General features: G+C 56.5%; 11 protein-coding genes across 11 annotated transcripts; 6 read left to right on the forward strand and 5 right to left on the reverse strand.

The window, feature by feature from the left end:
* Positions 1 to 682: 682 nt before the first annotated feature.
* CDEST_06808 (uncharacterized protein) lies at positions 683 to 1042 on the forward strand (the record flags this gene model as incomplete). Its single annotated transcript, XM_062922967.1, has 1 exon — positions 683 to 1042. The coding sequence occupies one exon, from the start codon at positions 683 to 685 to the stop codon at positions 1040 to 1042; it is 360 nt and encodes a 119-aa protein (XP_062779018.1).
* Positions 1043 to 2641: 1599 nt separating this feature from the next.
* On the forward strand, positions 2642 to 2902 carry CDEST_06809 (uncharacterized protein; the record flags this gene model as incomplete). The annotated part of the gene is made up of 2 exons (XM_062922968.1): positions 2642 to 2771; positions 2826 to 2902. 2 exons carry the CDS (start codon positions 2642 to 2644, stop codon positions 2900 to 2902), a joined length of 207 nt encoding a protein of 68 aa, XP_062779019.1.
* A 1802-nt stretch (positions 2903 to 4704) lies between these two features.
* Positions 4705 to 6554, reverse strand: CDEST_06810 (Putative ribonuclease HII/HIII, ribonuclease H-like superfamily). Its single transcript, XM_062922969.1, has one exon. It carries the CDS (start codon positions 6301 to 6303, stop codon positions 5278 to 5280), a length of 1026 nt encoding a protein of 341 aa, XP_062779020.1. The 5' UTR covers positions 6304 to 6554; the 3' UTR covers positions 4705 to 5277.
* Positions 6555 to 6665: 111 nt separating this feature from the next.
* Positions 6666 to 9557, forward strand: CDEST_06811 (Putative centromere protein C/Mif2/cnp3). Its single transcript, XM_062922970.1, has 4 exons — positions 6666 to 6961; positions 7042 to 7190; positions 7250 to 8875; positions 8940 to 9557. Exons 1-4 carry the CDS (start codon positions 6882 to 6884, stop codon positions 9065 to 9067), a joined length of 1983 nt encoding a protein of 660 aa, XP_062779021.1. The 5' UTR covers positions 6666 to 6881; the 3' UTR covers positions 9068 to 9557.
* A 351-nt stretch (positions 9558 to 9908) lies between these two features.
* On the reverse strand, positions 9909 to 13094 carry CDEST_06812 (Putative P-loop containing nucleoside triphosphate hydrolase). The gene is made up of 4 exons (XM_062922971.1): positions 12789 to 13094; positions 12291 to 12722; positions 10501 to 12236; positions 9909 to 10452 (listed from the first exon to the last, which is right to left on the reverse strand). Exons 1-4 carry the CDS (start codon positions 12878 to 12880, stop codon positions 10163 to 10165), a joined length of 2550 nt encoding a protein of 849 aa, XP_062779022.1. The 5' UTR covers positions 12881 to 13094; the 3' UTR covers positions 9909 to 10162.
* Positions 13095 to 13300: 206 nt separating this feature from the next.
* On the reverse strand, positions 13301 to 15047 carry CDEST_06813 (Putative protein kinase-like domain superfamily, fructosamine/Ketosamine-3-kinase). The gene is made up of 3 exons (XM_062922972.1): positions 14535 to 15047; positions 13749 to 14436; positions 13301 to 13681 (listed from the first exon to the last, which is right to left on the reverse strand). Exons 1-3 carry the CDS (start codon positions 14719 to 14721, stop codon positions 13588 to 13590), a joined length of 969 nt encoding a protein of 322 aa, XP_062779023.1. The 5' UTR covers positions 14722 to 15047; the 3' UTR covers positions 13301 to 13587.
* Positions 15048 to 16275: 1228 nt separating this feature from the next.
* CDEST_06814 (uncharacterized protein) lies at positions 16276 to 16635 on the reverse strand (the record flags this gene model as incomplete). The annotated part of the gene is made up of 1 exon (XM_062922973.1): positions 16276 to 16635. The coding sequence occupies one exon, from the start codon at positions 16633 to 16635 to the stop codon at positions 16276 to 16278; it is 360 nt and encodes a 119-aa protein (XP_062779024.1).
* Positions 16636 to 18279: 1644 nt separating this feature from the next.
* CDEST_06815 (uncharacterized protein) lies at positions 18280 to 20060 on the forward strand. Its single transcript, XM_062922974.1, has 3 exons — positions 18280 to 18526; positions 18603 to 19507; positions 19576 to 20060. Exon 2 carries the CDS (start codon positions 18837 to 18839, stop codon positions 19404 to 19406), a length of 570 nt encoding a protein of 189 aa, XP_062779025.1. The 5' UTR covers positions 18280 to 18526; positions 18603 to 18836; the 3' UTR covers positions 19407 to 19507; positions 19576 to 20060.
* Positions 20061 to 20311: 251 nt separating this feature from the next.
* On the forward strand, positions 20312 to 22278 carry CDEST_06816 (Putative succinate--CoA synthetase, beta subunit, ATP-citrate lyase/succinyl-CoA ligase). Its single transcript, XM_062922975.1, has 3 exons — positions 20312 to 20704; positions 20886 to 22035; positions 22094 to 22278. The coding sequence occupies exons 1-3, from the start codon at positions 20555 to 20557 to the stop codon at positions 22135 to 22137; spliced, it is 1344 nt and encodes a 447-aa protein (XP_062779026.1). The 5' UTR covers positions 20312 to 20554; the 3' UTR covers positions 22138 to 22278.
* Positions 22279 to 23669: 1391 nt separating this feature from the next.
* CDEST_06817 (Putative neugrin/Rrg9) lies at positions 23670 to 24657 on the reverse strand. The gene has a single exon (XM_062922976.1). The coding sequence runs from the start codon at positions 24580 to 24582 to the stop codon at positions 23836 to 23838; it is 747 nt and encodes a 248-aa protein (XP_062779027.1). The 5' UTR covers positions 24583 to 24657; the 3' UTR covers positions 23670 to 23835.
* Positions 24658 to 25896: 1239 nt separating this feature from the next.
* On the forward strand, positions 25897 to 27531 carry CDEST_06818 (Putative ER-bound oxygenase mpaB/mpaB'/Rubber oxygenase, catalytic domain, rubber oxygenase Lcp; the record flags this gene model as incomplete). The annotated part of the gene is made up of 3 exons (XM_062922977.1): positions 25897 to 26280; positions 26357 to 27112; positions 27205 to 27531. 3 exons carry the CDS (start codon positions 25897 to 25899, stop codon positions 27529 to 27531), a joined length of 1467 nt encoding a protein of 488 aa, XP_062779028.1.
* Positions 27532 to 27867: the final 336 nt, after the last annotated feature.

The following is a 27867-nucleotide window of genomic DNA, read 5'->3' on the forward strand; positions in this document are numbered from 1 at the left end:
TCTAAGCGCCATGCAGGTCCATCTCCATGACAACTCTCATCTGATGACGTTAAGGCCCCTGCAATGGAGTTTTTTCCAGAGGCAAGCCTCCACCTTGTGGAAACCCGCCTTGCAGATTCAACGTCTCTCGCCATCGAATTCCTTCTCCTGCTTTCCCATCGATTCCCTCTCACTCGCACTTTGTCACCATCAAGCCATCCACAGGCAGAAAGCGACAAGGCTTGCCAGTGGGTATCATTGCCATAGCATTGCCACCGGCTTCTCCCAAGTGGGGTCACTAGCCGACAATTAGGGCCAGTAGCCGTTGTCGTCGGTTTATGCTGTCTCTGCAAGTGTCAGACTCCCAGAACTGGCATCTCTTATTTCTCTTACAAAAAGACGGAGAGCTCGAAACGTCGACGAGAGGGATGGTCACGAGGGGCGATTTGTCACTCCGAGACCTGGCATGCTGGGTGATCCGAAATGTGTCGTCGGACTGTCGTCGTCGCCGAGTGGCGTGCCGGCCTTGCTTGCCGCATAGCGGTGGCACGTCGTTGATGCTCCGGACCAAGTGTTCGGGACCAAGCCGTCCGCGAGTAGTCCGCCGAGTGATGTGTCGAGTTTGTCGACTGGTGTCGCAGGCTGGTGGTTAGCGAGGGCAGGCTAGCTGGGCAACCCGACGTTCACTTGTTGAGGGAGGAGGATGAACGCGGCGGATGTTGAACTTCCAGAGCAGGGCAACCGGAATGTCCAGTCATCACGATCAACGACAAGTCGGCCTACGCGCTTCATGTCGCTGTCTATCTTGCGATCGAACGGCGGTGAAGACGGAGGCTTGGGTGAGGTGATATCCGGCCTCAGCGTCAGACAGACCAGCATCCCAGTGGTTATCGGCCTGCGAGCGAGGACGTCCGGGGTTCTTGTAGAGATCATGGGGCACAGCCCCGTACGGGTAGCGAACCGGCGCGTTGTCAGCCACTCGGCCGGTCTTGGCGTCCGCCGACATGGACAACCGGCAGAGACCGAGCAGATGTACAGCGGCAGACAAGGAGATGGCGCGTAGGAGTCGACCTCACGTTCACAGCAGCGACCGTCCAATGGCGACCCGCTGTGACGGTGTTACTACGGACGTCGGTTTGGTCCTCCGATTGCGCGTAGACCATCCAGGCATCACTCATCATGGGCCGTCCCATTGATTGCTGGCTGGTGATTAGTGTCCCGCCTGTCGTCGTGCCGGCGGGGAAACTGACGGTCTGGCTCACAAGCATCTACCCCACTGGGCCTGCAGGCAAGCGCACTTTCTTTTGACGACACGCTACTCCCGACGCGAGCAGGAGACGAACATTGTTGCATGCGGAGCTGGGCGATGGATGTTCAGTGTTGGGCACAACACTTGAACCGTATCTTACCGTGTTTTCTGCATGCCGTGTACTCCTGAGTCTCTCATACCGCCTCGCCAGGGGCCTTGTGTTTCTCATAATCCTCGGCCTCACTATTCTCCTCCATCTTCTCTTCCAACTTGACGGCCTTCTTCCTTTCTACCGACACAACCAGTTCTCTTCTTCATCCTGGAAGAGGAACAGTAGTGGAGGGGGGAGGCTTCGAAGTAGCCCGGGCTCTCTGTCAGGTTGTTAAACTAGCGCTTGAATTGTCCACAGCAAGTCTTTTCGAACGTGTTCTGCTGGTGGTCGTTTTTGAGTAGCCAGAACTGTTGAGTCGTTGGACTTTTGCTTGCCGGGCACAGCTGTCCTTGCTCAGGATACGTAAACCACGTAGGGCAGAGATAGGAGATGTGCAGGTATACAAACACAACCGGTAACTAAGCTGTCGGCCATCTGACTATTTGCCAGGCCTGCAGGGTCGCCTCCTTGGTTGTACTTGTTTTCTTTGAGTGTTGTTGTTGTCGTTATCCTAACATGTCTACAGTACAATACATTATTCACAATGAAATACTGACAACATATAACTTGTAACCTAGTATCTATACTGCAATAACTTTAGTCTAAAGGGGCCTACTAACTTGTAGCAGGTGCAAATAGGGCTTAGTAACAGCGCAAAATACAGACAATTCTGCATCTAACAACCTACATACTAACATCCAACTAGATTGCATACTCTACTAATTAACGAGATTGCATTTTTACTCTAGACCTAAGAACTTTAGACAGCTACAATAGCTACAGAGGCTGTCCCTGCTCTGTTGAACAGCAACGTAGACTTCATGGTTCAGCCTGAGCCCAGGGACTTTGGACAGCTAAGGTGTCTGAGAAGATCGCCTGTGCCCGTTCAACCAGGGGAGTCAACTCTAGTATAGATCATTCAGCATATCATTGAGAGTCGGTCCATCAACTGGGAATGCTTTGCTAATGCTGCCCCTACCCCTTCACCTAGTGACATTAACTTCACAGAAGAGATCAAGAAGGACCATCAGGGAACAAGGTCAGTGGGTGGGCGTTAGTGAAGGAAGGAGCTCTTCAATTATGCAGGTAGGTTGGTACCTTCCTGTCTAGGTAGGAGAGCCCAGACAACACTGAGGTACCTACCTATGGTAAATACGAAGGTTTTTTCTTTCTTTATCCTTTGGTCTTCTTAGATTCCTCCTTCATCCTTCATCCTTCCTTCAACAAGACAATCACAGCAGACTCCAAAAAGGATCACCATCATGTTCCAATCTGTCGTTTTTGACGACGAGGGCCGCTTCGTGTGCCTCCAATCGTTCCTGCCTGCCCCCCTTGACCCTGAGGTCGAAGCCGTTTTCGACCTCCCTGAGGAGGATTTCCTCGCCCTTTCCGGTATGTGACTGCTACTGATTGCCATGCCTAACATCATGCTGATTTGACGAATAGCCGAGATCTGCCGGGCCAAGAGAGAGGAGGAGAAGCCCAAGCCCCGCCCTCGAACCCGGACCCGAGCCCGAGCCTGAGCCCAAGCCCCTCGACAGTAAGTACATACCTGTGCGCTTATTCGACTCTGCGACACGGTAAACTCGAGTGTGTCAATTGTCGGACTGACATTGATGTTGCCATTACAGTCAACACACCGCGACGATGGCCCGGGTAAGTGAGCCCTGTGTGTTTGAGAGAACGAGTGCTGATAGAAGTAGCCTCCCACCTGGCGTCGACCAGAGATACTGATCGTTTTAGAGAGAGGAGGAGGTTGGCGCTAGAGGAATCCAAGCGTGCTTTACAGTTTTCTGTAATCATGTTTGCTGTAGATGCAGAATCTCTAATTACTTGTTCGTTAGAGTTAGAGTTACACAAATTACAACAAACCCTGGCTCCTGCGCCCTCTAACGCACAAGTATATGTTAAATTGCCTTTCCCCTTTGTGCTACTGCTTAATAAGGACATCTATATCCTTTTAACTATATGAACTAATGGTTTTTGTAGCGGCGCCATAAGCTAGAATATCGCCGCGCTGAGGAACATGCTGCGTGGTAGCGCTGAGGTCGCTGCTGTCAAGTATGTGTGCATGTATAAGCGCCTGAGGTCGCATAGATACACATTTTAAAAACAGAGCATGCTTTGAATCACAACCACAGCCAAGGCCTCCCCATCCAAGGCCTCCTCGTTCACTCCTAGCTCCTCGTCCATATTGAAGAGAAACACTGGTTGTGTTAGGGGGAAGGGGAAAAAAGCTATCGAGTCAGACGAGAAGGTCAGGGAGGATAGCAAGGCCGAAGATTCTAAGAAGCATGAGATCGCTGGCGTGACGACTGGCCTCAAGCTTGAGGAAGACGGCGAGGCAGAGGATGATGGGAGAGTTAGGCTATATAGTAACACAGAAAGCTTATGCAATAGGATAAGTGACTGAACGAGGGAATGGACGAGGACTAAACTGTAACCCTCTACAACTAGGATGCTGCCGTAGTAGCTATGCCACCACCGCCTCAAGCTTCAGGACGCGTCGATCTGAGGTACTTCCGGGTCATTGACCTGCTGCGCGTGGAAATCTTGCCGTTTAGGGAACAACGCCAGTGGGCAATACTTGAGGAAGGAGCGCTCCAGTTAGAGCCCAATACAATACCCGGATACCCGTCTAGATGCGAGACCATTTTTTTCTTCATCTTAGATTCCTATTCCACCCTTAATCTCTCCTTCAAAGCAATTGTAGGAGAATCCAAGAAAGCATTGGCGCCATGTCCCAAAACGAGGTTTTTGACGCCGAGAGCCGTTTCGCCCGCCTTACGTTGCTGACGCCCACTGCCATCGACCCCGACGAAGAGGCCTTCTTCAACCTTCCTGACGAAGAGCTTGTTGTTCGTTCTGGTATGTGTTTGTCCTCTTATTGTTTACTGCCAAACGTTCGGGCTGATTCGAGAATGGCTGCAATCTGCAAAGAGGAGGCCAAGAAGGAAGAGGAGGCTAAGAAGAAGGAAGAGGAGGAGGCCGAGAAGATGAAGGAGGAAGAGGAGGCCAAGAAGATGAAAGAGAAGAAGGATCGGGAGGCCAAGAAGCGCATGCATCCCCTCTGTGAGTGAATCTCGGCGAGTATCCTGATTAGATTGCCTTGCTGACCATGAGCTTGTGATTACAGTCGAGCTCTTCCCCGACTGGCCCCGCTGGTCTGGGTAAGTGATCCCTATGTGTTTGAGAGACGCGTGCTGACTGAAGTAGTCTCGCTCCTGGCATCGACCAGGAAGACTGGTCCATCTGGAGGGACGAGGAAGTCGGTACCGAAGGAAGACTAGTAAGTTTTACAGCTTTTGCAATTTTTTCCCACTATGGACGAAGAGTCTCTAGGCACCTGTCATACTGTCTTTCTCTTTTATGTTGTTGCTGAGATAATAACGGCTCTCTTTACCTATATGAACTAATGAACTAATGGTTTTTGTAGCGACGCCTCAAGCTGGAACGGCGCCGCTCTGAGGAGTATTTTGCGTGGTTAGCCCAGTTCGACTGCTGTGCTGGGTGCGCCGAGGATGCTGCTGTCAAGTTTGTGTCCTTGTACAAGCGTTCTCCCCACCATGAGAGGGACGCGTCGATCTGAGGTGCTTCCAGGTCATTAACTTGCTGCGCATGGAAATCTCGCGCAGTGGGTTGCCATGGAGACTGGATCTGCACGACGCTTGAACCAAAACGACCTCGCCTTGCAGGATCCCGCGTTCTCGGTACGAGTAGATAGACACGGCACTCAGTCGACTGACGACGATTGGGGAAACGACGAGAACCTGCTTCTGCGCCATGAGACGATCTGTTGAGGCATCCATGGGCGGGGACGGCCTCTTAATAGGAATATGATACTTTTATACAGCCTCAAATCACTGACCAACGGACAACCGCCCCTCACACCTCCACATTAGAACGCCTCCAGGTCAGCCGGCCGCCCGAACCATGTCCCCAGCTCATCGCCGTCTTGTTCGCGATCCCCGGATGTGAAAAAGTCTGTCATGCGCGCCGTGTCGCCGTCGTCCTCGACGGGCCAGTCCACCTTGAGGGCGCCCTTCCCCTCCAGCATGTCCTTGGCGGTGCCCCAGCTGAAGCGACACTCGGGGCCCCATCCAAAGACGGGGTGCATGTTGGACCTCATCCACGACACACACCTCCCGTCCGACGGGTAACCCGAGCCCCAAGCCATGCCCTCCTCTGCCGACTCGGGGGCTCGTGCCTTGTAGAGTACCTCCAGCGCGGCATCGCGAGAGACCTTGGCGCAGACGGACGCGGCGGACACACAGGGGTACAGGCTGTCTGCCTTCTTCTCGACGGTGATCTTGGTGGCCGGAAAGAAGCGTTGGAGCTTGGCCTGATATGCGGCCGGTTGGCCGACGGTGTCGACGTAGATCTCCTGAACGTTGACGCCCTGGGCGAAGACGCCCTTGATCAGTTCCACGGTGGCGTCCATGGCCTGGGCGTTGAGGTTGTAGTTGGCGCCGGGGCGCATCATGCCGGACGAGATGTCGCGGGCGCTCAGCGCTGAGATGGCGAACCCGCAAGACTCGGCCAGGTCCGAGCCGGCGGTGCAGAGGGCGGTCATCAGCTGGGACCGGACCGCTGGCGTGAGCACCTTGGAGTCGTCGAAATGGTGGGTTTCGCGGAGCAGGGGGTCGGAGAGGGGAATGGGGAGGTAGAAGACGCCGTAGACCATCGGCCCCAGAACGGGCCCGCGGCCGGCCTCATCGACGCCGAGGCAGACCGGGGTTCCGGATACCGCTGTTTGTGAGGTTGTTGGTGAAGAGGGTGGCGGAAGGAGTGCCGGAGGAACCGGGGAGAAGTATGTGTAGGAGGCGCCTGAGAGGATGGCCTTCTCGTTTATAGACGGGGGAATAAAGACGTCAGAAACCGGTGTCTCGAGGGCAATCTCCTCAGCTGTTTGAGAGTCGTCCATTGTGGGCTGGCGACTGAAGACTGAAGTCACTTGAAAGACCCTGGATATATTTCACGTCGGAGGTCTCAGGCCGTACAACGGGCTAGCAGGCAGCGATTCGTATGGGTATCTCAATATCCAGTTGCCTGCCGCGATTTCTCCAAACTCCAGAAATGAAAAGACGATGACTGAAAAGCGAAGACAGGAAGGGAATGGTTGAACAAGTGACTTCGGACTCGAGAGTTGAGAACAACTGGTGGGGGTGGCAGGTCCGACCCTTGACGCGTGCAGATTGATGGAGACGCGTCCAGCCGTTGCTGCGACGCCAAGTCTACACGGCCCCCTGTCAATTCAACTTGCAGGCGCCAGCCACCACTGAAAGTCCCTTGAAGCAGGCGCACCTGTCCACCTCCACCCCTAAAAGTCGCGCGCCCAACCATCACCACAACCATCTTGCCAGTGTAAACACGGCGGCCATCTGGTTCACAACGTCACTCGTTTTTGCGCCAGTACACATCGGGGAATCAACTTGCAGCCGCGATTTCACCTCAAATTTGCTGGATTTCTAGATCGACTTCCCGGACAGCTCCACAGCTGCAATGGCACCGCCGCGACAGAGCAACGTCCGCCGACGCGAGACTTCAACAGGCGACTTCCACGAGCTTGGCGTGAAGGGACGGTATGTCGATACGCCCCTCCGCGGGCCGGCACCTGTCGCGATCGCAAGCTGCGTCCGGCCTTGAGCTAATGACCATGCAGAAAGACTGGAATTGAACTGCCAGACACCGGCGCACGCGACGAACATGGCATGCAGCCCATCGACGGGCTGTTTTCTTCGCCAGAGAAGGACAATGGATCCCCCGACGATGAAATGACACGCGGCGAGCAGGACATGGAGCTAGAATCGGGTGAGTTGCACTATGGGCTCACAGTAGTGCGCGCATTTCTAACGAGGGTCGCGTCCCAGAATCCGGCCCTGGACCTGCGTCTATCATGAAGAACCACCCCCGCCTTGTACCCCGAGGAATGTCGCCGCGCAAGACGAACCTCGGATCGCCTGCGATGCGGCACCCCAGCTTCGGTCCCTCGTCATCGCCGACCAGGTTGTCACCTCAACGAAGGTCGCCTCCCCCGTCGCAGTCCAACCGCGGTGGGTCGGTATCTCGCCGACTCGACTATGGGGGTTCCGGTGCCGAATTGAGCGGCAGATACCCGAACGGAACGAATGGTCGCACGCTCTCGACGGCGGATGAGGAAGACGAGGATGACGAGCAGGCCGCGTTACAGGTGCGGAGCGGATCTCCCGCAGAGAACGGCGACGAGGAGTCGATGCAAATGGTCGGCATGGACGGCGGTGACGAACCCGAGCCCGAGCCCGAGTCGGAGCCGGAACTGCCGGAGCCTGAAGAAGATGCCGAGGAGTCTGAAGTCGAGGCGCCAAAGCAGCCCGCCAAACGCAGAGGCCGTCCACCCAAGGCCAAACCGCCCGTTGAGGAGGAGGCGGCCGAGGGGGTACCTGCAGGATCGGGTAACGAGTCGGAAGAGCAGGCACCCACCAAACGGAGAGGCCGTCCGCCCAAGGACAAGGGTAAGGCCAAAGCAGATGCGCCCGAACCGGAGCCCGAACCAGAAGCCGCCGCCGCCCCAAAGCGCAGACGTCCGCGGAACTCCGACGCAACCGAGGCGGAGCAGGAAGAAGCCGACGACCGCTCGTCCAAAAGGCAACGGACAGAGCCCGCGAAGCCTACGGCTGGGAAGCGCGGACGGCCCAAGGCCGTTCCCCAAGAGGAAGAGGGCGAGTCGTCCAAGACTGCCAAAGCCGACTCCAAACTCAAGGCCGGCCCCAAGGGCAAACCCGGCCGCAAACCGAAGGCCGCCGTTGGCGACGACTCGATTCTGGGCGTGGTGCAAAAAGGACCACCCATGCCCAAAGCGCGCGGCCTCGTCTCGCAAAAGCGACAGCAGGACCCCCACGCAATCACTCAGACGAGATCCGGCCGCCAGTCGTTCCGACCGCTCGCCTTCTGGAAGAACGAGCACGTCACTTACGACGAGGACGAGGCCTTCGAAGATGGCAAGAAGGGTGGCCGGTTTCTGCTGCCGAGCGTCAAAGAAGTCGTCCGCGTCGAGGAGGAAGAGCGGGAGGCGCGGAAAAACAAAAAGGCAAAGGGCCGCAAGCCCACGGCCAAGGGCAGAAGGCGGCAGGCCGACTCGGACGACGAGGAGGAGCCCGAAGCGTGGGAGCAGGATCCCGGCAGCATCGAGGGTGAGATCGTCGTCTGGCTGCCGGAGCACGAGTTCAACCCGCCAGCTATCAACGAGCAGGTTGAAATTGACGAGGACCGCATCGCCGTGGCGGCGGGCGCCATCCAGACACGCGATATCCGAGATGCGACGTTTCGGTTTGCCAAGACGCTCAGCCTGCCCTTTTTCGGTTCGGGCGTCGTCGACCTCCCACCGGGGGCAGAGAAACGACCCAAGAATTCGCGCAAGATGCAGATGGTCTTTTTCGTGTTTCAAGGCAAGGTCCTCGTCACTGTCCACGAGACACAGTTCAGAATCAGTGCCGGCGGAATGTGGTTCGTGCCGAGAGGTATGTTTTGTCCGCATCTGCTTGAATGCAGGAGATCGATCATCCCCGTCTAACCTTCAAGCAGGCAACTACTACAGCATCCATAATGACTATGACGCACCCGCGCGCATCTTCTTCGCCCAGGGTTGCGAGGTTAGCAACGGCTTGGCGCAAGGGGCTGGCGGCTCTCAGGACACGACCATCATGGGTTGAGCATTGGTACCCCCTGATGGAAGCGAAGGACGGTTGATCTGTTGGCTTTATTTTTCCGATGCAAGTTATCGGCGGCTTGTGGCTGGGGAGATGTTTGTTTCGCCTTCTTGGGAAGCTCCCCCGGCCCGGTATTATTCCACGCATACCCTTCAGTGGTGGTATCTCTTTTCAATTCGGTCACAGCAGTGGTTGTGGGTGACATCTTTTTAGTTCCAGAAAAAGGGGGCAGGCAGACCGGGCGAGCATGCGAAATGATGGGCGGAAAGTCGTCCCGACGTGCAGTGTCGTGTGATGTGAGCGAATTAGGATTATCACGAGGCGTAAGCGGTCTTTTTGGGTTTGCATCAGAGGCGGCATAATCATACCAAGATCAACCGAGATGTGTTTGCAAAATGGTACCGTCGGTCATGCCCAGTTCGAGTGCTCGATGTTCGAGATGGACGGCGGAAGTCTGCCGTTTGGTCCCTTTCAGGAGAGGCGCGTTTCCATCGGGTATGTGAGGTAGCATTGGAACACGACCCATTTTTGTTCAATCAACAAATTCAAACGGGGAAAAGCAAACGGACCACGGGGCCGGTGAGGCAAACAGGAGAAGAGGCAGTTGGGGGGGGGAGACACAGCGTTCCGACATCCAGCCTCAGAGCTGGCGGGACTCGTAGCTAGGCCAACAACTTTACTGGGAGTGAACCGGACATTTCGGCGTCACGGTTATGGTCAGGGCGAACGAAGCCTTTTTGTGAAGCTCGGTTTGTTTTCTCGCGAGCACACCTCGAAGGCAGCAGTGTCGAGTTGGGGCATTAGGGTCGCCCAGGGGGGTTCCCCTCAGGGACCGTTCGATTGCATAGAGCTTCCACACCCAACAAGTCAGACATGGTCCAACAAATCCAAACCCACAGCTTTCGTCGGATTGCATTGGGCATCGATAACGCGCCACAGTCACCCGAGGATCATCGCAAGTGTAACGTATCTTATAGACATTATATCCTTCCCTTCGCCAACTCATATCCTCAACAAACTCGCTTGCCGGGCGTCTGGACCGCAGCCTTGGTCTCTCGGCTGTCCCTCATGAACAATAAACCAACAATAACAAAACCTCTAAATGTCATCAATGTCATCCTCAGCGTTCCTGCTCTTGGCCCGGCCCCGGCTGTCGAGCGTGTCCATGCTGATGGAGTCGCTGTCGCGCTGCGGCATGGCCAGTGCCTGCCGCGCCGTGTCCGAGTTCTCGATGAACTCGCGCAGCTTCTGCTTGCCGATCTCGACGCCCTGAGTGGCGGCCGCGTTGGCCATCTGGTACATCGGACCGAGCATGTTGAGCGTGTAGGCGACGTAGGTTCCTCCGGCGAGCAGGATGAGGAAGATGAAGAGGAACGGATTGCGCAAGACTGTTTATGTTAGCGTGATCCACGAGCGCACATCACCGGGGTACTCACCAGCGACGATCTCGTTCCATCCCAGGGCCACCAGCAGGGCGTAAAAGTACAGGGGCACCTGGGCAACACCGCCAATGGCGCTGCGCTTGGCCTCGACGTATACGCCGTCGGCCGTCTTCTTGAACCTGATGACGAGGTCCTGGCGCTTGCTCTCGCTGAGGACCGTCATCTCCTCCTCAAGGCTGATGCCGTCCTCTTCGTCGATGCCGCCGATCGGTGTCAGGTCTTCCTCGTCGCTCGGCTCGACGCCACGCGGCTGGCTACCGATCCACGCAGGCAAGTCGGGGGGGCCGTAGCTCTCGGCAAGCTTGAACTTGGACAGCAGAGGGATGAGAGTCAGGGTAGACTCCCGCGCCTTGGTGTAGATGCCCTCGATGTCGTCTGTGGGTCTCCATATCCTGGGCACACCAGCCTCGTCATATCTAAACTTGTCCTCGAAATTCTCCCTCAGCTTCAGCAGAATGTTGCCCTCCATGACCTCTTCCTCAATCTTCTCACGCAGAGCCACCCAGCTTTTGCGCCTGAGTCGCCAGAGACCGACCTCGACCTCGTCTTGGGTGGCCTCGAAGCTCTTGGCTCGCTCGGTGAACCTGCCCTGGGCGTCTTTGACGATGTCGACGAAGACGGTCCAGATGCGATCCCAGAGGTCCTTCTCTGCTGGCTTCTCACCGGTTTCGGGGGCGCCGGAGCCAGCTCTACCGGAGCCGAGCTTGTTGAACTCCAAACCGATCGCGTCGCCCAAACGGGACTTGACCCATCGCTCCACCCTCGTAGCCAACCGACGCATCTCTTCCTTGCGCAGCTTACCGCTCACGTCGTCCAGCTCTTTCTCAAACAGCACGTATTGCGACTTGAAGTTGGACCAGGCAACACCCGGGATGGCGAGACTCTCGGCCTCACTCTGGAAGGCCGAGAGCGTCTTGCGCTTCTCCTCGGTCACAATCTCGGCAAATTCGTAAGCCGCACCAGACTTTTGACCAGACTTGACGGCGCCAGACACGGCTTCGCTGAACGAGGCGATGCCGGACTTGTGGGCCGCGGACAGCTGTGCATTGTAGAGCGTCTTGAGCCGGCCGTCGATTTTGGCCTCGAGGTCTTGGCGCTTGCGGGTGTAGACGCCCTTGTGATATCTGCTGGCCTGGACCTCGAATGCCTTCAGGCACTTGTCGCGAGATTCCCGCCCTGTCGCACCGAGCTCTGCCAGTACAGTGGGCTTGCCGGACCGAGCAGACTCTGACTGCTTCTCTTCGAGGGGTACGATGGCGTTGTCAAACCCGACCAGGACCTCTCGTGAGATCTCGTCGCAACGGAACTGGGCGAGCAACTCCTGCTGCGTCGGGAGGTCGAGATCCTTGTTGTTGACAATCTGGTCCCAGATGCCCTCGGCGTAGATGGAAAAGCCGTCGGCGGGAATGCGTCGGTGGTACTCGGGCAGGAACACGCCGCCGTCGAACTCCTGTGAACTGGCCCCACCCGTGCGGTGCCCCGCAGTGAACCTCCTCCCCAGGTTCTGGATCTCGGTGGTGAACTTATCGGCCTGGAGGATTTTGTGGGGGAGAGCGGCAAAAGCGAAGTCGAAGTAGTCCTCGATGCGCGAGTTCTCGAGGCCCTGCGGCTTGGAAATGGACGACCAGATCTTAGTCAGGTCCTGGACCAGGGTGTTGCGCAGGTTCGCAAGGGGCGTCGTGCCAAGGTGGTCTCGAATGACGAAGAATAAGAGGGATCTCAGACTCGACCTGGGTGGCATGTCAGCAAGTGATGGCCAGTTTGCACACCCGCGGGTGACTTACTGCTTGTCCTTGAGGAAGAGCTGCAGATTGACCTCGAAGACGGTCTTGAGCAGGCCCATGTTGGCACCGTTGTACAGGCCGACTTGGGTCTCCCAGAGGTTGACGATCAAGACCTCACTGGTTGCCAGGGCGAACAGGGCGCTCTTCCTCTCAAAGTCCTGGTCCTCGCCGCGCTCGCGACCGTCAGTACCCTCGACGTCCATGACGAGGATGTTCTCAGCCATGCCGGCCTCCTTCTTGTTCTTGGACATCCATATTCCCTTGGTGGTCTGCTGGCGCATCGTCTCGGACATGACGGAGAAATCGGTTCCAAACAGGTTGTTCAGCAGCGTTGACTTGCCGGTGGACTGGGAGCCGAAAACGGAGATGAGGTGGTAGTTGAACCCCGCCTCGGCGACGCGCACTTTTTGCAAGTAAGTTGCGACATTGCCACTTTACGGTGATGTGTTAGCATTAGATCAACGTTGGTCTGTGACGGCGGGGGACGCGTGGTCGTACTTGAAGTCTTTCTGGTCGTCGATAACCTGGATGCCATGCTCGTAGTTCTGAGCATCCGGCTCCTCGCCAACAGCAGCAAAGTGGCCGTTCATTGTTGCGGCAACGGATGAAGCAAATGATCTGAAGGGGGAGGCGTGGAAGTCGTTTGCTTTATTTGCTCATTGTCGATGCCAAAACAGAGAGAAAGTGAGTGAAGGAGACAGGCAGGACGAGACACAGGTTTGCTCGTCTTCGACGGGGGGCAATATAGCAACAGGGGCGGCGAAGGTGCTGTAGGAAGTGACCAGATCAACCCTTGTGATCAGATTCCCCTGTCATGGGCCGTTAATCTTGCTTTCCCACCCTGCCGTGCTGGCTTAGAGCGCAAAATGCGCCGGACAAATGGTTGGTCCGTGCAGCTTCTCCCCAACGAGTGGCCAGAACAGGGCCCGTCTCAGGGCAACCCCCCCTGGCATGTGAATCCCGGTAACCCCTTACGAATCCCATGAAATCATCAGACAGCATCATGACAAAGTGGGAGGCCCGCCATCGCAGGCATGTTTGAGACCCTTAACAACGCATGTCATTATTACATGCACTTCGGAATATGTCGTCAGGACATCGTCCGAGAGCAATGGCCCCTAAATCTTGCAGCCATCGTTTTGGTGGCCGCTAGTCAATACGCCGAGCTACCTACCTAGGTACCTAGCTCAGGGTTCCCAGCGGCGCGGCCCGGCGTTAATATGGAATACCTCCAACGCAATTCAATTAAACACGCTCGACGACACCTTCTCATACGAGTTGATCCAAGACTTCAGCCTCAGCCGTACCTTGAAATCAGCTTCTTCATGATCCCCATCGCGCCGCTACGATAGCCCCCGCCGAACATGGCGTAATGGTTGAGGTGGTGATATCTGCGACGAGTTAGGAGGGGGCATCCGCAAATCACCACGGCAACGCGGAGTGGGCGAGTGGACTTACAGCTCGTACAGCGCGACCCGGTCCTCCCATTCCTCTTTCGGCTCGGCCTTGGGGACGAGTTTGTTGTACTCGTTCCAGAACGTCCCCCCGAACCCACCAAACATGTTCATAATGCCCAGCTCGTACTCGGAGTGGCCGTACACGGCCGACGAGTCGTACACCACCTCCTCGGCGCCGCCCTTGCCGCCGATCCGGCCCCGGCCGTGGTTCCCGCTCCAGAGGTCCCCGTGGACCACCACCGGCTTCATGCCCCTGACGTGGTCGTCGCCGATCAGCCGTGGGACGACCCTGCTCGCGACCGTCTCCACGGCTTTGGACAGCTCACCGTCGGAGCCATTACTCTTGATGCCGGCGCGCAGGATGCTGCGTAGCCTGTTCTCGGCGTAGAACTCGGCCCAGGACTCCTTCCATGAGTTGTCCTGCGGCGTCGAGCCACAGCATGTCGTCGCCGGGAAGCCGTACATGGGCTTGTCGAAGCCCTCCGGGATGGGGGCCGGCGTCGTGTGCAGCTTGGCGAGTTTCGCTGCCAGGGAGAGGCCGGAGCCGCCCGGGGCGGACGACCCGAGATCCAGGAAGTCCGTGACCATAAAATGCTTGCCCGGCGACGACTGGTACTCTCCGTGGGCGTAAGACTTTGGGCAGAAATCCGGGACAGCATTGTGGATTGCGTTTAGCGATTCATGCTCGCCTGCGGGCTGTCAATACGTATCCGGCCGACTCGCCGAGTGAAGAAGCCTTCGGCTGTCTTGCTCGAAAGGATGGGCTCGTCTCCCGAGTCAGACTGACCTCTGAACATAATTTCTGCATCTTTTCCCGAGCCCATCTTCACGAAGAAGTTGGTGGGCTGCCCATCAATAACGGATGTGAGTTTGAACGACGACGCAAAACCGGAAGCTCCGTGCGACGCGATCTTGGTCTGCTCGGGATCGAGACCGAGAGCCTCGATAATTGCCGGATCCACGCTTCGTGCCATTGTGTACAGAACCGATTGCTTCTCAACCTGACGGGGGAGTTTCAAGCCTGAACATGGCAAGGGCTTGGAGCTGCGATCAGTTACATATCACCAAGCTCGGCCATTGGATGAGCCCTGAGTGACGTAGAACAGCTGCAAAGGCCTCCACAAGGACCTGAGCCAAAAGCACGCGCCACTGTAGGTGGTCAGAGGTACCCGGTATCCGTACAATGACACTTCAGCCCCACCGAGATCCACTCCTTCGTAGTTTGGCTGTTACCACCGTGTCCCAAACCCAAGCCTCCTTGAGCTCTCAGGCAGGCCATCATCTCAACTACCACAATCACTTGGATCGATAGCTCAGTGGTAGAGCGAGAGATTGCAGCTTCCGCAGCAACCTATCTCTAGGCCCCGCGTTCGAATCGCGGTCGGTCCTTGTCTTTTGAAGTTTTGTTCGCCCGGCTTGTCTCAAGTGGCTGGCCGTAGCCATCTTGGATGATTCATGTTTTTACTCCAGCAAACTACGTTGAGTAAGTTCTTTGCTTTCCTTTTGCTTATACAATGAGCACGTTTAAGCTATTGCGTGCTTGAACCTCGCTGCTCCCGGTTTTCTGATTCGGCCCCAGTGTGCAGGTGGGGGAGGGATATTGCCGACCGACGGCGCGGCGATGGGGCCGAAAGGGAGCTCCGCTCACGAGTCAAGGCGCACGAGTGAGTGGTAGTCAATCACTCTTGCTCGACTTGCACGGAACGTTGTTTCATGAGATTATGTCTGATTGTGTTCAAATTCCTGTACGCCCTTCAACCATAATCATCGAACAAACTGGAGATTCGACTCCAGTTCCTTGCTTCGTGTCCCACGCCTAATGGCTTCCGCAATGTATCCATCCATCCATCCGTACCTATAACACCGAATTGACCCGCTCTCATCCTCGTCTCGAGGCATCGTCTCGAGGGCACCTCAACCTCTCGAGTCACGGTTCCCACCCAACGACCACAAGACCAGACAGAACCCAAGAAACCGTCACTTGGCCGATGTCCTGCCACCTGATCGGCTGACAGGCGGGAGCCAAACCCCAGCCTTCGTTCCCTGTATGTACCCCAACTTTCCCCCAACTTTCCAAGCCCAGGCTAGAACAAGCACGCCAACCACCTGGCCACGCCTCAAAGCCCAAGAGCTTCCCCTCTCCTATCACTTCCCCAGGATTAGGATCGCGCCAACCCGACGGACCAGCTCCCCCACTGGGGCGCCCGCCGGCGCATCCCAAACCGTCCAACGACTACGACCCAAGATCCCCTTATCTGTATCTCAAACCCTAAATCTGGACTGTCGACCGCGCTTGCGCTGCTGCGCCCAGAGGGCATCTTAACGAGAGTAATGGTCTTGGCGTCCGGGGCAGGATTGAGGGGTTTTGTCCAACCTGCCCGAATTGAAGGGGGGTGCCGCCACCTTTTCGAGCAGGAAGAGATGCGAATAAAGGAGCGGCCCAGACTCCTGAGCGCCAAGAGACGCCCGTAGTGAGTGGCTCAGGTGTGGTCAGCCCGCTGCGTCGTGCGTGGTGAGGCCCCCCTCCTTTAGACGATTTCCTTCCCTCGAACCAGGCGGTGAATGTCGGTGAGCGAGACTCTATCCGAGCTGGCTCTGCTTTCCTGAGAGTATACGCTGAGGTTCGTGGTCGAAGATGCTTCTTCGCAGCGGAGTGGCTCCAGGTCTGATTCGGTTTCTCGCCGTAGGGCTGAGGTCCGCATCTCTTTCCTCAACACGTTCTGAGCAGCAGAATATGTCGTGGTCGGTGTCTCTGGTACCGTTGTCCTCCAGTGCTCGCCGTTGCCGTTCCAGCAGGCGGAGCATGGACATTGGGGAGTGCGGTTGATGGCTGGCGGCGGGGTGCAGTGACGCTTCCACCAGCTGAGGGGCTTCTGTTCGGAAGACATCGTTAAGATGATGCTGTGACGGCGACGAAAATTCAAGTGAAGAAGGTAAGGAAGGGGTTTCAGGGACCAGAGAGTTGGGTCCGGTGTGTAGGTGTACGAGGATAGGTATGGGTAGAGATCGACTGGACAGGTAGAAACCACGCGATGAACGCCTCTAAAACAGAACGGAAGGCCTTCAACACGAGGGGGGGACCAGACTGAAGATAAAGACAAACCAAAGGGAGGGAAAGGAGACTTCTCGTGAAGGGGGGCCGGCGAAGTTATATACGCAAGATAACGAGGCCCCGAGGCCATGGCGGCCGGGCCAGGTCGAGGAGAACGGCTTGTGGGACCCTGGCGCACCCATGGCCTGCATGTGAAGCTGAGTGGACGACAGCCTTGCGCTTGCAAAGGTCGATGCCGAAATGTGAGCGTGCTGGGCGTTAGTTCGATATCCTTACTAGGCGCTTGCCTAGCTGCCGCCGCCGGCGCACGTCCGAATCAGCTTCTCACAGCTGTCTCGCCTCCTCTGGGTGATGGGACGCCGGAAACTGCGTTGCTCCCAAGTACACCAACCAAGAAGCCAGTCGAGTTTGCGGATAGATGCGAGCTTGGAGAGGAAAACAAAAGAGTAAAACTGGCCTGGTGGTTGTTAGTCGCAAAGAATTCAAGGTTCCAGGGCCTCCCAAATAAGAAAAAGACCGGTACGTACTGGTTTAGTCACTTTCACCAATCGCCTCACCTCACCTTGAAGCTGGCTCGGGACTGATTCGGAGAACTTCGCAATGATGGAGCCCGCTTTTCTTCACGTTCCTACATTCAACATACGATGTGGATCCTCTTCCATCATGGAATCAACAAATTTTCCCATCGACGAGTCGATAATTCCTGAGGCTGCGCTGGTCGCTGCTCGGTTGTTTCGTGACCCCGTTATTGCGGTGTTGTGAATGCGGTTGTGGCGGCAGCAATCAGCGCTGTTACCGTTGCCGTGGTATGATACAGGATGGAACCCATCCAGTCGGTCAAAGAAGAGTGTAATCAACGTCTTCGGCAGTTCTAGTCGTCGTGTTCATGACGGCGCTGACGATTGTCGACACATCAGAGCAGGGCACGGCTCAAGTCGGAAACAGTTGGAGAGTTGGAGAGTTGGAGAGTAGAAATTATTGTTTCCTCCCGACGCCGCCAAAAGTCCAGGCCGCGTCGTCGAGGCACCAGACATCCCAATCAAATCAGAGTCGCGGCATTGGCCCTTGCACATGTGGCAAAGGGGCGGGATGTGTCCGCCGAGAAGGCCTTCGCTAGCATGCAAGCTAGAAAATTCCATGAACGGGAGAGAAAAGGGTGCATGGGAACGCTATTTCCGTTGCTGGGGTATGAGAAGCGGACCCGGAGCCCTTCTACGAATTGTCGCGGCCGGCAACAGCACGTCCTTGAGCCTCACGGTGGAGAACCTCCGTTGTGGAAGCCTTTCATCCGAGAATCGCAATAGCCGAAGAGGTCTCCATATTGAGCCGACAGATGCTGTGTGTGGAGGATCTGGGGGTTGGGTCCTGGGATGCAGAGTGGAATGGCCTGATCAGTACATTCGGCGTCGCATCGGAGCGGCCTTGAATGATATAGGCGGCCTGTCTCTAAGCGATGTTTTTCGCGGCATCGCTCTTCTTTACTTTTGAATTCTTTCTCTTCCTCTTCCCTCATTTTCCCGTCATGGTACAGTTCAAAGAACGACTTGGGCGTCGTTCACTGCAACAAGTGTTGCTGAGACATGATGGCCGTGGGATGTCAGACCAGAAACAAAGGTCGTCTTGAAAGAGACAACAAAAACGTCTTTCATCCCAGTAACAGCAGCGGTTTTGACTACGATTATCAGTCTTGGGTATTCTTACCCTTAGCAGCCTGGCTCCTGCAAGCTGTAAGTTACGAAATCAGCGACTACAGTAGCCCCTTAACCAGCAATGGCCTGAAGGATATGGCTGAGTATAGAAAAGTGCCAGGCATCTTAACGATTCCCTTCAGTTCAGCCGGCGACCATACCTAGGAGCCCGCACGATGATCACCTTTGAAGATGGGTCGTCTGAAGTGTTGCCTCGTCCAGGCACCATCGGCCGGCCCAGCTCTAATATCGACCACATACGCCCTGATACTGGTCGACAGACGGGCAGGATTGATTTCGGATCCAGTCCAAAGCCTTACTCCTGCAGAGATCATCGCTTTGAACTGCAATGCTTGTTTCCCGGCAATTTTCGTACTGGCCGGGGGGGTTGCCCGTCTGGCACAACTCTGGAGCTCACAGCACATGCAACGTCCCGTCTACGCTACCAAAGAATCCCTTCAGTCAACGATCCGATGCCGAGAGAGTCATAGCCGAAGCGCAGTACACCGAGGACTACCACATCTTCCAGCTGTCTTGTTACACCCAGTCACCCACTAGGGAGGCTGTCAAGACAGCCGCCGCGGGCAACAGCGCATGCCGACGCGAAACAACGCCGAGTCCGATGAGCCGGGTTCGGTCACTGCTACTGGTCCCATTCAGCGTGATGAAGACCGCCAGAACGATAACACAAACCGTGAGGTCCAGCACATCGAGTGTTGTAGATCAGGTACGCGACAAGATCGACGCCTGGTGGCTCTCGAGCCGAGGACTCCGACTGTGTCTGTTACGACTGGTCATCAGCATCTTGATGGTATTCGCGAGTGCGGCTATGGTTCGACAACTGAAAATAACCGAGAGCCCCCATGGGTATGTGTTGGTGCACGTATGCCGGTCCTGGTCGGTGTATCAGGGCCAGTAGCTGCGGTTTGGCAAGAACTGGCCAAGAAGATGCCTTACAGCACCGCGGTTGTCCTGCCCCTCCTAGGTCATTCAAATTGGTGAGAGAGTACAAATTGACTGGTGAGTCAGTCCTTAGCCTGACTTGCAAGCCTGGGTGAGGTATCATCTTGTTAACTTGACACCGGTAGGGAGCTACCGGTGCGTGGCCCAGCATGGGTTCATTCAGACCCCGAGCTTGGAATGATTGGCGTGCTCTTCAGGAGATCACGGACAAACGGGCATCAGAGGAAGTGGTGACCCAGAGCTTGGGAGGAGGATTCACGGTCAGAATCGAGTGGGAGAGGTTGTCAGCGAGTATACGTGAGTAGGTTTTCGTGCAGTCAAAACCCGAAACCCCTATCCGTTTGTCTGGATCAGATGGCAGTGGGTGGAAAATGAGGTGAAGAATCGGCGCCACATGACCAGCCTGCAGAAGCGCGTCCTGCAGGCACGTGGTGGGCAGGTTGGCGCGGATGTCTTTGACAGATGCACGGGTTCGGAGCTCGGGCCACGATGGGCCGCTTTACCGGACGGCCTCCGATAACCCACGGAGCTGGCCCGTTCTTCGGCTAACGGCTTCATGCTGCAAAGCATCGTGGCTCCCCTTACATAGGAACAAGTCTCAAAAGTATTTGGGGAAAACTTTGGCTAATGTTTGGCCTTGCAAGTATCTTAAACTCTGAAAGACAAACTCTGCAACTTCCACGATCGTGGCACCCTGACGACGGTTCTCGGCGGAGAAAGCAAGCTCCGGCAATTACCCTTAAAGCGGCGGGGCATTCGTGTAGCTCGGCTGAAGCTTTCTTCCGAGCGGAAACCCAACCAGAGCACCGGGAATTCCCGCGGCCCAGAAACCTCTTGGTTTTCCCGATTTGAGATTGCTTGGAGATAGCGCTTTCTTGCAAAACCAATTGCATCACAGCACAACCTGTAGGACTCTGTCGTCGGTCCTCTTTCCTTTTCCCTTCTCCGAACCGCCACATCAATCCCACCCGTAGGGATCTTCTATTCAAGTCATTTGATTGACGGCGCGACTTCTTTTTCTTCGAATCCCTCGGTCTCGAAGAACCCGTCCTCTCTCCCCCCCATTCCTCCCGCGACACGAACACATCAACCTCTTCCACAATCATGTTCAAGCTCGGACGCAGCCGGTTGGCTTCTGCCATCCAAACTTCCTCGAGGGTCGCCGCCTCGCCTGCCAGATTCCCGGGTCTCGCGCAGCAACAAAGGAGAAACCTCAGCATTCACGAGTACCTCTCCGCCGACCTCCTGCGCCAGGTAAATCACCCACCACACCCGCGACTGAAGCGCGCCCCACTCTCCTTTTTTGTCGGGGCAGTGTCAACTTTTCCAAAAACCCAAAACAAGAAAAGAGCTTACCCAGACCATGCGCGATACAATACAATACAATACAAACGACCACGATAGCTAACGTGTGGAACTCTTTCTGTCAATCTAGTATGGAGTCGGTGTCCCCAAGGGTTCCGTCGCGAAGTCGGCCGCCGAGGCCAAGGCCGTCGCAAAGGAGATCGGTGGTGAGGACATGGTCATCAAGGCCCAGGTCCTTGCCGGTGGACGTGGAAAGGGTAGCTTCGACAACGGCCTCAAGGGCGGTGTTCGCGTCATCTACTCCCCTACCGAGGCCGAGATGTTCGCCGAGCAGATGATTGGCCACAAGCTCATCACCAAGCAGACGGGCGCCGGCGGCAAGCTCTGCAACTCGGTCTACATCTGCGAGCGCAAGTTCGCCCGCCGCGAGTTCTACCTCGCCATCCTCATGGACCGCGCCTCCCAGGCCCCCGTCATCGTCTCCTCCTCCCAGGGTGGCATGGACATCGAGACCGTCGCCAAGGAGAACCCCGAGGCCATCATCACCACCAACATCGACATCAACAAGGGTGTCACCGACGAGATCGCTCGCGACATCGCCGTCAAGCTCGGCTTCAGCGAGCAGTGCATCGAGGACGCCAAGGACACCATCCAGAAGCTCTACCAGATCTTCCTCGAGAAGGACGCCACCCAGATTGAGATCAACCCCCTCTCCGAGACTTCTGACCACAAGGTCCTCTGCATGGACGCCAAGTTCGGCTTCGACGACAACGCCGACTACCGCCAGAAGGACATCTTCGCCCTGCGCGACACCACCCAGGAGGACGCTGACGAGGTCCGCGCCGCCGAGTCCGGCCTCAACTTCATTAAGCTCGATGGTGACATTGGCTGCCTCGTCAACGGTGCCGGTCTGGCCATGGCCACCATGGACATCATCAAGCTGAACAAGGGCACGCCCGCCAACTTCCTCGACGTCGGTGGCGGTGCCACCCCGGCCGCCATCAAGGAGGCTTTCGAGCTCATCACCAGCGACCCCAAGGTCTCGGCCATCTTCGTCAACATCTTCGGTGGTATCGTCCGCTGCGACCTCATCGCCCAGGGTCTCATCAACACCTCTAAGGAGCTCAACCTCAAGATCCCCATCATCGCCCGTCTCCAGGGTACCAACGTCGAGGCCGCTCACGAGATCATCAACAACTCCGGTATGAAGATCTTCTCCATCGACGACCTCCAGACCGCGGCCGAGAAGGCCGTGCAACTGTCCAAGGTCGTGAAGATGGGTACGTATAAACACCCCCCGCGAAACTTGTCAAATCCCATGCTGACCATGATTTGTAGCTCGTGAAATTGACGTCGGCGTCGAGTTCTCCCTGGGTATCTAAAGCTCTAGCGTTGTGTTTTAGACTGGCCTCGCCCTGTACATTAATTAACAAGCCCTAGGTTGAATGAAGGAGCTAGCACTGGGAGCCTCAAATATCAGACTTTTGTGTTGTTCAAATGCCATTCCCACGTACTCCAAGCCACTCTTGTTGTTGTTTGTGACATTCCGATCTTGAACATGTGCCCGTCCCCGTCCTCGTTGGCAGAGGATATGCCTGCCCCATTCAACAATCCGCTAATCAAGACCTCGGCCCCACGTCGCGAAGCATGCGGGTATATGCAGCCACATGAAGCCCACTCGTTTCTGCTCGCTTCCTGCAAACACCAGTCTCCATGAGACAACGTTGAGGCCCTCCACCCAAGCGAACCAGATGACTAAGCTCATCGGCTCTTGCAAGGATCGATAGCTCAGTGGTAGAGCGAGAGATTGCAGCTTCCGCAGCAACCTATCTCTAGGCCCCGCGTTCGAATCGCGGTCGGTCCTTGTATCCTTGAATGAGGATCGATTATTTTGTTGTTTTGCCGGATAGATAGACCTACTATACATACACTTGAAGTGTTCGAGCGCCGTGTCCTTCGTGCTGCAGTTGTCCTTAGAAGTAGGCTGTTTATCGAGTTGGCTTTGTGGCTCAAACCCCATGTGAGTTGCGCGATTTTCGTCACCCGGCAAACAAATCGGGGGCGATGTCGACGGCTCTAGACAAACGCAGCAAGCAGAAGACCAGAGAAGGCGGAAGTAAAAGAGGAAGAGATAGATAGACAGGATGATTGATGGGCGAAAGTCCCTGGTGGCTGATGTTGTTGGTGGAACATCCGACGATAGCTTGTTGCCGGGCTACTAGAGGCCACCTTCGCGGCAGCATCGCGACGCCGCGTGTAAAAGACGCCGACACTGCTTCGCCAGCATTTTCTGACGCACTCTTTGACACGGTGAATATCCTACAGATGTTGAGTTGCAGGGCTGACACAACGCCACACACAAAGCTGGTCTCGATGAAGCCCTAAAGGCTGGCTAGTTCTCAGTTGTGAAGTACGATCTTCCGAGGACCGACACTCCTCAGGTCCGGTAGATTTACCTGCATCTTTGTCTCGATCTTGGCCCGGTGCTCCGGGTTCGCAACGTCTTCTGCCTCGACGGCTGGGGCAACCAGTATTGGAGACTAGGTTTAGAAGGAAAGATTGAAGAAGTGCTCGCCCTCCTTGACAAGCTCTAGTAGGCAACACAGGGCAGAATGGAGACACTGGTGCTCTCCTTGGGCATGTTTCCCTCTTCTCGCACTCACGCTTACTGGTGGTCCGACCTCGGTGCAATCAGGACCATTATTTTATCTCACTCCGCAATGCCAAGCCTCATCAGCGCCTCAATATGAATCATGCTCGCAAAGGGCGGTATCGAGCGATCGTGGAGATTGATGGAGACCTTGAGTCGTAGTGTTGAGTTGTAGTTGCAAATTGACCGGTTGAGACAGTGGTCACAGTTACATGCAATGCAGTATTGGTCCGCTGCAGGTAAGGTAATGTACATTCCCCGTTTGTTTTGGGTCTCTGCTTGTCAAACTGTGCCTGTAGACCACGGCTCAAATTCAGAACGCTAAGATCGCCTTCGCCCAGAGGTTTTTAATTCGCCGACTCAGTCGACTATCGTAAGGGGAGATTATGGCTAGGTAACTCCGGCCCGTGTAGCCGCCCTACACGAAGCCTCACAAGATGGTATCAGACAGCTTCCGCTGCAATCTCTCGGCCGCATCCTCCTCCGCCTCCTCCCGCTTCCTCCTTTCGATCGCTGCCTTGCGGTTTTCGTGGTATGATGGGTCGCGCGTGACGCCCTCGCGGCGCCACTTGGTGGGCGGCTTCATGCCCAGCTCGGCGTAGCGCGACCACACGTTGACGCCGCGCCGGAACCAGCGCTCCTGCCGGTCCTCCTCCTCCTCGGGCGACGCCTGCCACTTGCTCTTGAGGATGCGCCGGATGGCCTCGGGCGACACCTCGAACTTGTCGGCGAGCGTCGGCAGCGTGTACTCCTCGGGGAACTGCGCGTGCAGCGCCTTGATGCCCGCGATGGCGTCCGGCGACAGGCGCTTGCGTGGGTTCCAGCCGCCAGGGAACTTCTTCTTCAAGGCCTCCTTCTGGATCTGCCAGGGCTCCCGCTTCGGTTTCGCGCCGCCTTCGAGGTCGTCCTCGCCGGCGAGGCCGTCCCTTTCCTCCCTGTCCCTTGTTGCGCGTTGTCTCTTCGCCGCTCCGTTCTCTTCTCTGCCGGAGGGTTTCCGACTTTGGTTTCTGGGGTAGGCGGCAGAGGTTGCGAACGTCGACTTCTGGACGACCCGCAAAGCTTGGGAGGTTTTGAGGTGCTGCGGGAGCCTTGCTGCGACGGCAGGCTCTGGGACGAGCGTTTGCGACACGCCCTGGAGAAATAGCCTCAAAGGGCTCAATCTACATGAACAGAACATGCTTGCTTTCTGGTTTCGAGGACTCGGTGGGGCACGTCGAAAATCGGGAGTGTTGGATGCAAGGTCGTCGTAGGGGGGCGGCGACTGCAAGAAAAAGTCAAGCTCGAGTCTAATTAATTCAGTCGCGCTTCTAGACGGGACGGGGGCGCGGGAAACAGTGGGTCCTCGCAGGGGCAGCCGGGGGAAATGGCGCCGCAGCCCGGGCGGCACCGGCGTTGACTATTGCGTTCCTAGTTACCTAGGCCAGGTAAGGTAGGTGTCCGCAAAGAGGGCCCTTGATAAATTAACTGACACGATCACTGACACCAAAGTCACTTAAGGTCGCTTCAGATTCAGCTTCACTCGCACACAGCTGTATTACTCTCTGAGGTGTAATTTGTGCCTACTTTAACCAGTTGCCAGAATTACCTTGATTCTATCTCTAGAAACCTTTCTCCCATCAAATGGCAACACATGCTCTTTCAAACAAAACAGTTCCGCCTATCCGGGCCGGATGGGTGAGAGATCGGGTTGCCGCTTGTGAACATGTTCTTTCTCGGTAGTATTCAGGCCTCGGATCTAGACCCTCCCACCGTGCAGGGGATACACAAGCAATCTATCCTAGCTTGTCCATTGCCTCCGTTTGGCTTTCGGGCATCTGTGTAGTCCGGCAACCCGTGAGCCTTCAGCTTCCAAAAACTAACCTCACTCTACGACTTCGTAAAGATGAACTATCTATCTTGACTCGCCACCCGCCCCTTTTTTCCTGGCGATTTTGGGCTTCTGGTTGATAGTTTGGGTAGTCAGGTTATACGCTGCTCACTAGTTTTGACCAGGGACGTGCAGCGCACCCCAGTTTCCTCGACTTACCATGTCCCTTTGCTTTTCTAGCTACATTATGCTTCCGGTCGTCATCACTCATCGGTATCGCTTGCTACTCCGCCAGACAACCTTGTGTGTCAACCCCTCATCTGAAAATGGCCACCACCTCGTTCCTCCTCACAGTGGGAGCCGGCAGACTGTCCAGTGCCTCGGAAACAGTCTTTTTTTTTCAGAATCACAGGCTTTTCCCCGATATATGGCACGATTTTGGAGTTGGGAGATCCGAGTTGATTCAAAGTTCGAAGTTTACAGACAAGAACCCCCGCTTGAGGATATAAGTCGTTCCACATCACGCAGTGGCCGACCACCCATCTCAACTACGGCGCCTCCTCGAAACCCTTCCCATCAACTTTAACTGCGGCGGCAGCCTTGAAGTTATCTCTACTGAACCACTGGTCGACTGTTCCGGCTGGTCTTCAAACCACCTCGCCACCATAGTAATCCTGGCAAACAATGACTGGCATTCTATGGAACAGAGGTGAGGAGTGGCGAGAAGCATGGGACTTCCGGTTCAAGTGGACCGAAGGGCACTTCACCCCCGATGACCTCCGCCCGATGATGTACACCTACGACGAGCTGGGAGCAAAAGCACTGGACCGGCTGGGCGAGATATCGCCGCCGACCAAGGCCCCGCACCCGGGCGAGAAGACCGACGCGGCTCCCAACCCAAAGCCCCACCGAGATCTCTATGCTCTCCTGAGAGACAACGCAGATTCGGACGAGACCCTCGGGAAGCTATGGACCCAGGTCAACACGGTCCCGAGCTGGGTTGACTGGGCCCAGATCGAACGCGGGCAGCAGGTCTTCCTCCGCTACGGCGGGCCCGCCATGTTCGCGGTATGAACACAAAACCCGGTTCTCGCAAGAAAACGGGCGGTGCATGTCACTACTAACACACCTGGCCTGCACACAGCTCGCGTTCCAATCCCTCGTCGGCGGCTTCGGCAGCCGCCGCGTCGTCGAGACGCTCGCCCGCACGGGCGGCTTCGGCATCAACATTACGCGCCGGCGACTCCTCGAGACGCTCCAGCACATCCTCGAGGTGACGCGCGACCTCAGCTCCGTCCAGCCCGGCGGCGACGGCTTCGCCTCCTCGGTGCGGGTCCGCCTTCTGCACGCCGCCGTCCGCCGCCGCATCCTCGCCCTCGCCGCCGAGCGGCCCTCGTATTACGACGTCCACGCCTGGGGCGTGCCCGTCAACGACCTTGACTCCATTGGCACTATCATCTCCTTCTCGGCCACGCTCCTCTGGATCAGCCTGCCCCGGCAGGGCATCTACCCGACCCGCGCCGAGAAGGCCGACTACCTCGCTCTCTGGCGCTGGGTCGCCCACGTCATGGGCACGCCGACCGACACCTTCGCGTCCGAGACCCGAGCGCGCGCCATGATGGAGTCCCTCATGGTATCCGAGATCGAGCCCTCCGACACGTCGCGCGTGCTCGCCAATAACGTCCTCACGGCGCTGTGCAACCAGCCGCCATCGTATGCCTCGCGCGAGTTCCTCGCCGCCGAGACCTACTGGCTCAACGGGCCTAGGCTCGCGCGCGCGCTGGCCGTCGAGAGGCCGCCGTTGCGCTACTTCCTACTCGTTGCCGGGCAGTGCATCTTCTTCATGGTCGTGTCCTACGCCCGCCGTCTGTTCCCAAACTGGGACAGGTCGCTGAATGAGGTATGAATGAACGTGTCGCACCCCCCCTCTCCCTTTTCCCCACCGCGCCTCTCGGGTTTCCTAGCGACGGGCTTCTGCTAATGACCGCGTAGAAACTCCAAAAAGCCCTGTTCGGCATGGTAGTCCACAAGACCGAGATAGGTGCCCTCGGCAAGGAGACAAAGTTCGAGTTCAAGTATATCCCGACCCTGGACGTCACGTCCACCGAAGCCGACGCCCGGCCTGACCACCTTGCCCGGTACGCAAAGGGCCCCGCCGCCGGGATGAGCATCCGCCGCCGCCTGCAGTTTGCCGAATGGCGGAGCCTGGCCGTGCTCCTCCTAGCCGTAGCCGCCGCCGGTCTTCTCGCTTGGCTGGGCATCCGGAGTGCCTCGGTGTTGTTCAGGACTCTTCCCGGGATGACTCCGCTGGGTCTGTGAGACGATCGCGGGCAGTCATGCTTGTTGGCGTTTGTCACAGCACGTGAAACCAGGGGAAACATACCGGTTGAATAGCAAGGGCAGCAGGCTAATCCCGATCGGCTTTGACCCGGTACCCATCCGTCCCCCGGAATCGTTCTCGCGACGTCGATCGTTGTATCTGAAAATCAAACAACCCGGGCTGGGACGGAGGTTCTCTCTCTTTGCCATTTTCCAAAAGTGGGTTATGCTGGAACGACCAACCCTGCGGCATGAACATCTTTGCCGCAGGTTTTGTTAGCAAAAAGAATAATACGACACAGATCATCCACTGAAACGACCACAGTCCGTATGACT

This window comes from Colletotrichum destructivum, chromosome 4 (genome assembly GCF_034447905.1).
Source record: "Colletotrichum destructivum chromosome 4, complete sequence".
NCBI lineage: Eukaryota > Fungi > Ascomycota > Sordariomycetes > Glomerellales > Glomerellaceae > Colletotrichum > Colletotrichum destructivum.

Excerpts from the sequence above, each read along its gene's own strand:
- CDEST_06811 (XM_062922970.1), top strand. The coding sequence starts at position 6,882 with ATGGCACCGCCGCGACAGAGCAACGTCCGCCGACGCGAGACTTCAACA. Across the intron at positions 6,962-7,041 it reads GAGCTTGGCGTGAAGGGACG|AAAGACTGGAATTGAACTGC; the intron begins GTATGTCGATAC and ends ATGACCATGCAG. Across the intron at positions 7,191-7,249 it reads GGACATGGAGCTAGAATCGG|AATCCGGCCCTGGACCTGCG; the intron begins GTGAGTTGCACT and ends GTCGCGTCCCAG.
- CDEST_06815 (XM_062922974.1), top strand. The coding sequence starts at position 18,837 with ATGCTTGTTTCCCGGCAATTTTCGTACTGGCCGGGGGGGTTGCCCGTC.
- CDEST_06813 (XM_062922972.1), bottom strand. The coding sequence starts at position 14,721 with ATGGCACGAAGCGTGGATCCGGCAATTATCGAGGCTCTCGGTCTCGAT. Across the intron at positions 14,437-14,534 it reads TGCAGAAATTATGTTCAGAG|GCGAGCATGAATCGCTAAAC; the intron begins GTCAGTCTGACT and ends GACAGCCCGCAG. Across the intron at positions 13,682-13,748 it reads CGGGTCGCGCTGTACGAGCT|ATATCACCACCTCAACCATT; the intron begins GTAAGTCCACTC and ends AACTCGTCGCAG.
- CDEST_06812 (XM_062922971.1), bottom strand. The coding sequence starts at position 12,880 with ATGAACGGCCACTTTGCTGCTGTTGGCGAGGAGCCGGATGCTCAGAAC. Across the intron at positions 12,723-12,788 it reads GACGACCAGAAAGACTTCAA|TGGCAATGTCGCAACTTACT; the intron begins GTACGACCACGC and ends ATCACCGTAAAG. Across the intron at positions 10,453-10,500 it reads ATGGAACGAGATCGTCGCTG|TCTTGCGCAATCCGTTCCTC; the intron begins GTGAGTACCCCG and ends TAACATAAACAG.
- CDEST_06817 (XM_062922976.1), bottom strand. The coding sequence starts at position 24,582 with ATGTTCTGTTCATGTAGATTGAGCCCTTTGAGGCTATTTCTCCAGGGC.
- CDEST_06810 (XM_062922969.1), bottom strand. The coding sequence starts at position 6,303 with ATGGACGACTCTCAAACAGCTGAGGAGATTGCCCTCGAGACACCGGTT.
- CDEST_06816 (XM_062922975.1), top strand. The coding sequence starts at position 20,555 with ATGTTCAAGCTCGGACGCAGCCGGTTGGCTTCTGCCATCCAAACTTCC. Across the intron at positions 20,705-20,885 it reads CCGCCGACCTCCTGCGCCAG|TATGGAGTCGGTGTCCCCAA; the intron begins GTAAATCACCCA and ends CTGTCAATCTAG. Across the intron at positions 22,036-22,093 it reads GTCCAAGGTCGTGAAGATGG|CTCGTGAAATTGACGTCGGC; the intron begins GTACGTATAAAC and ends CATGATTTGTAG.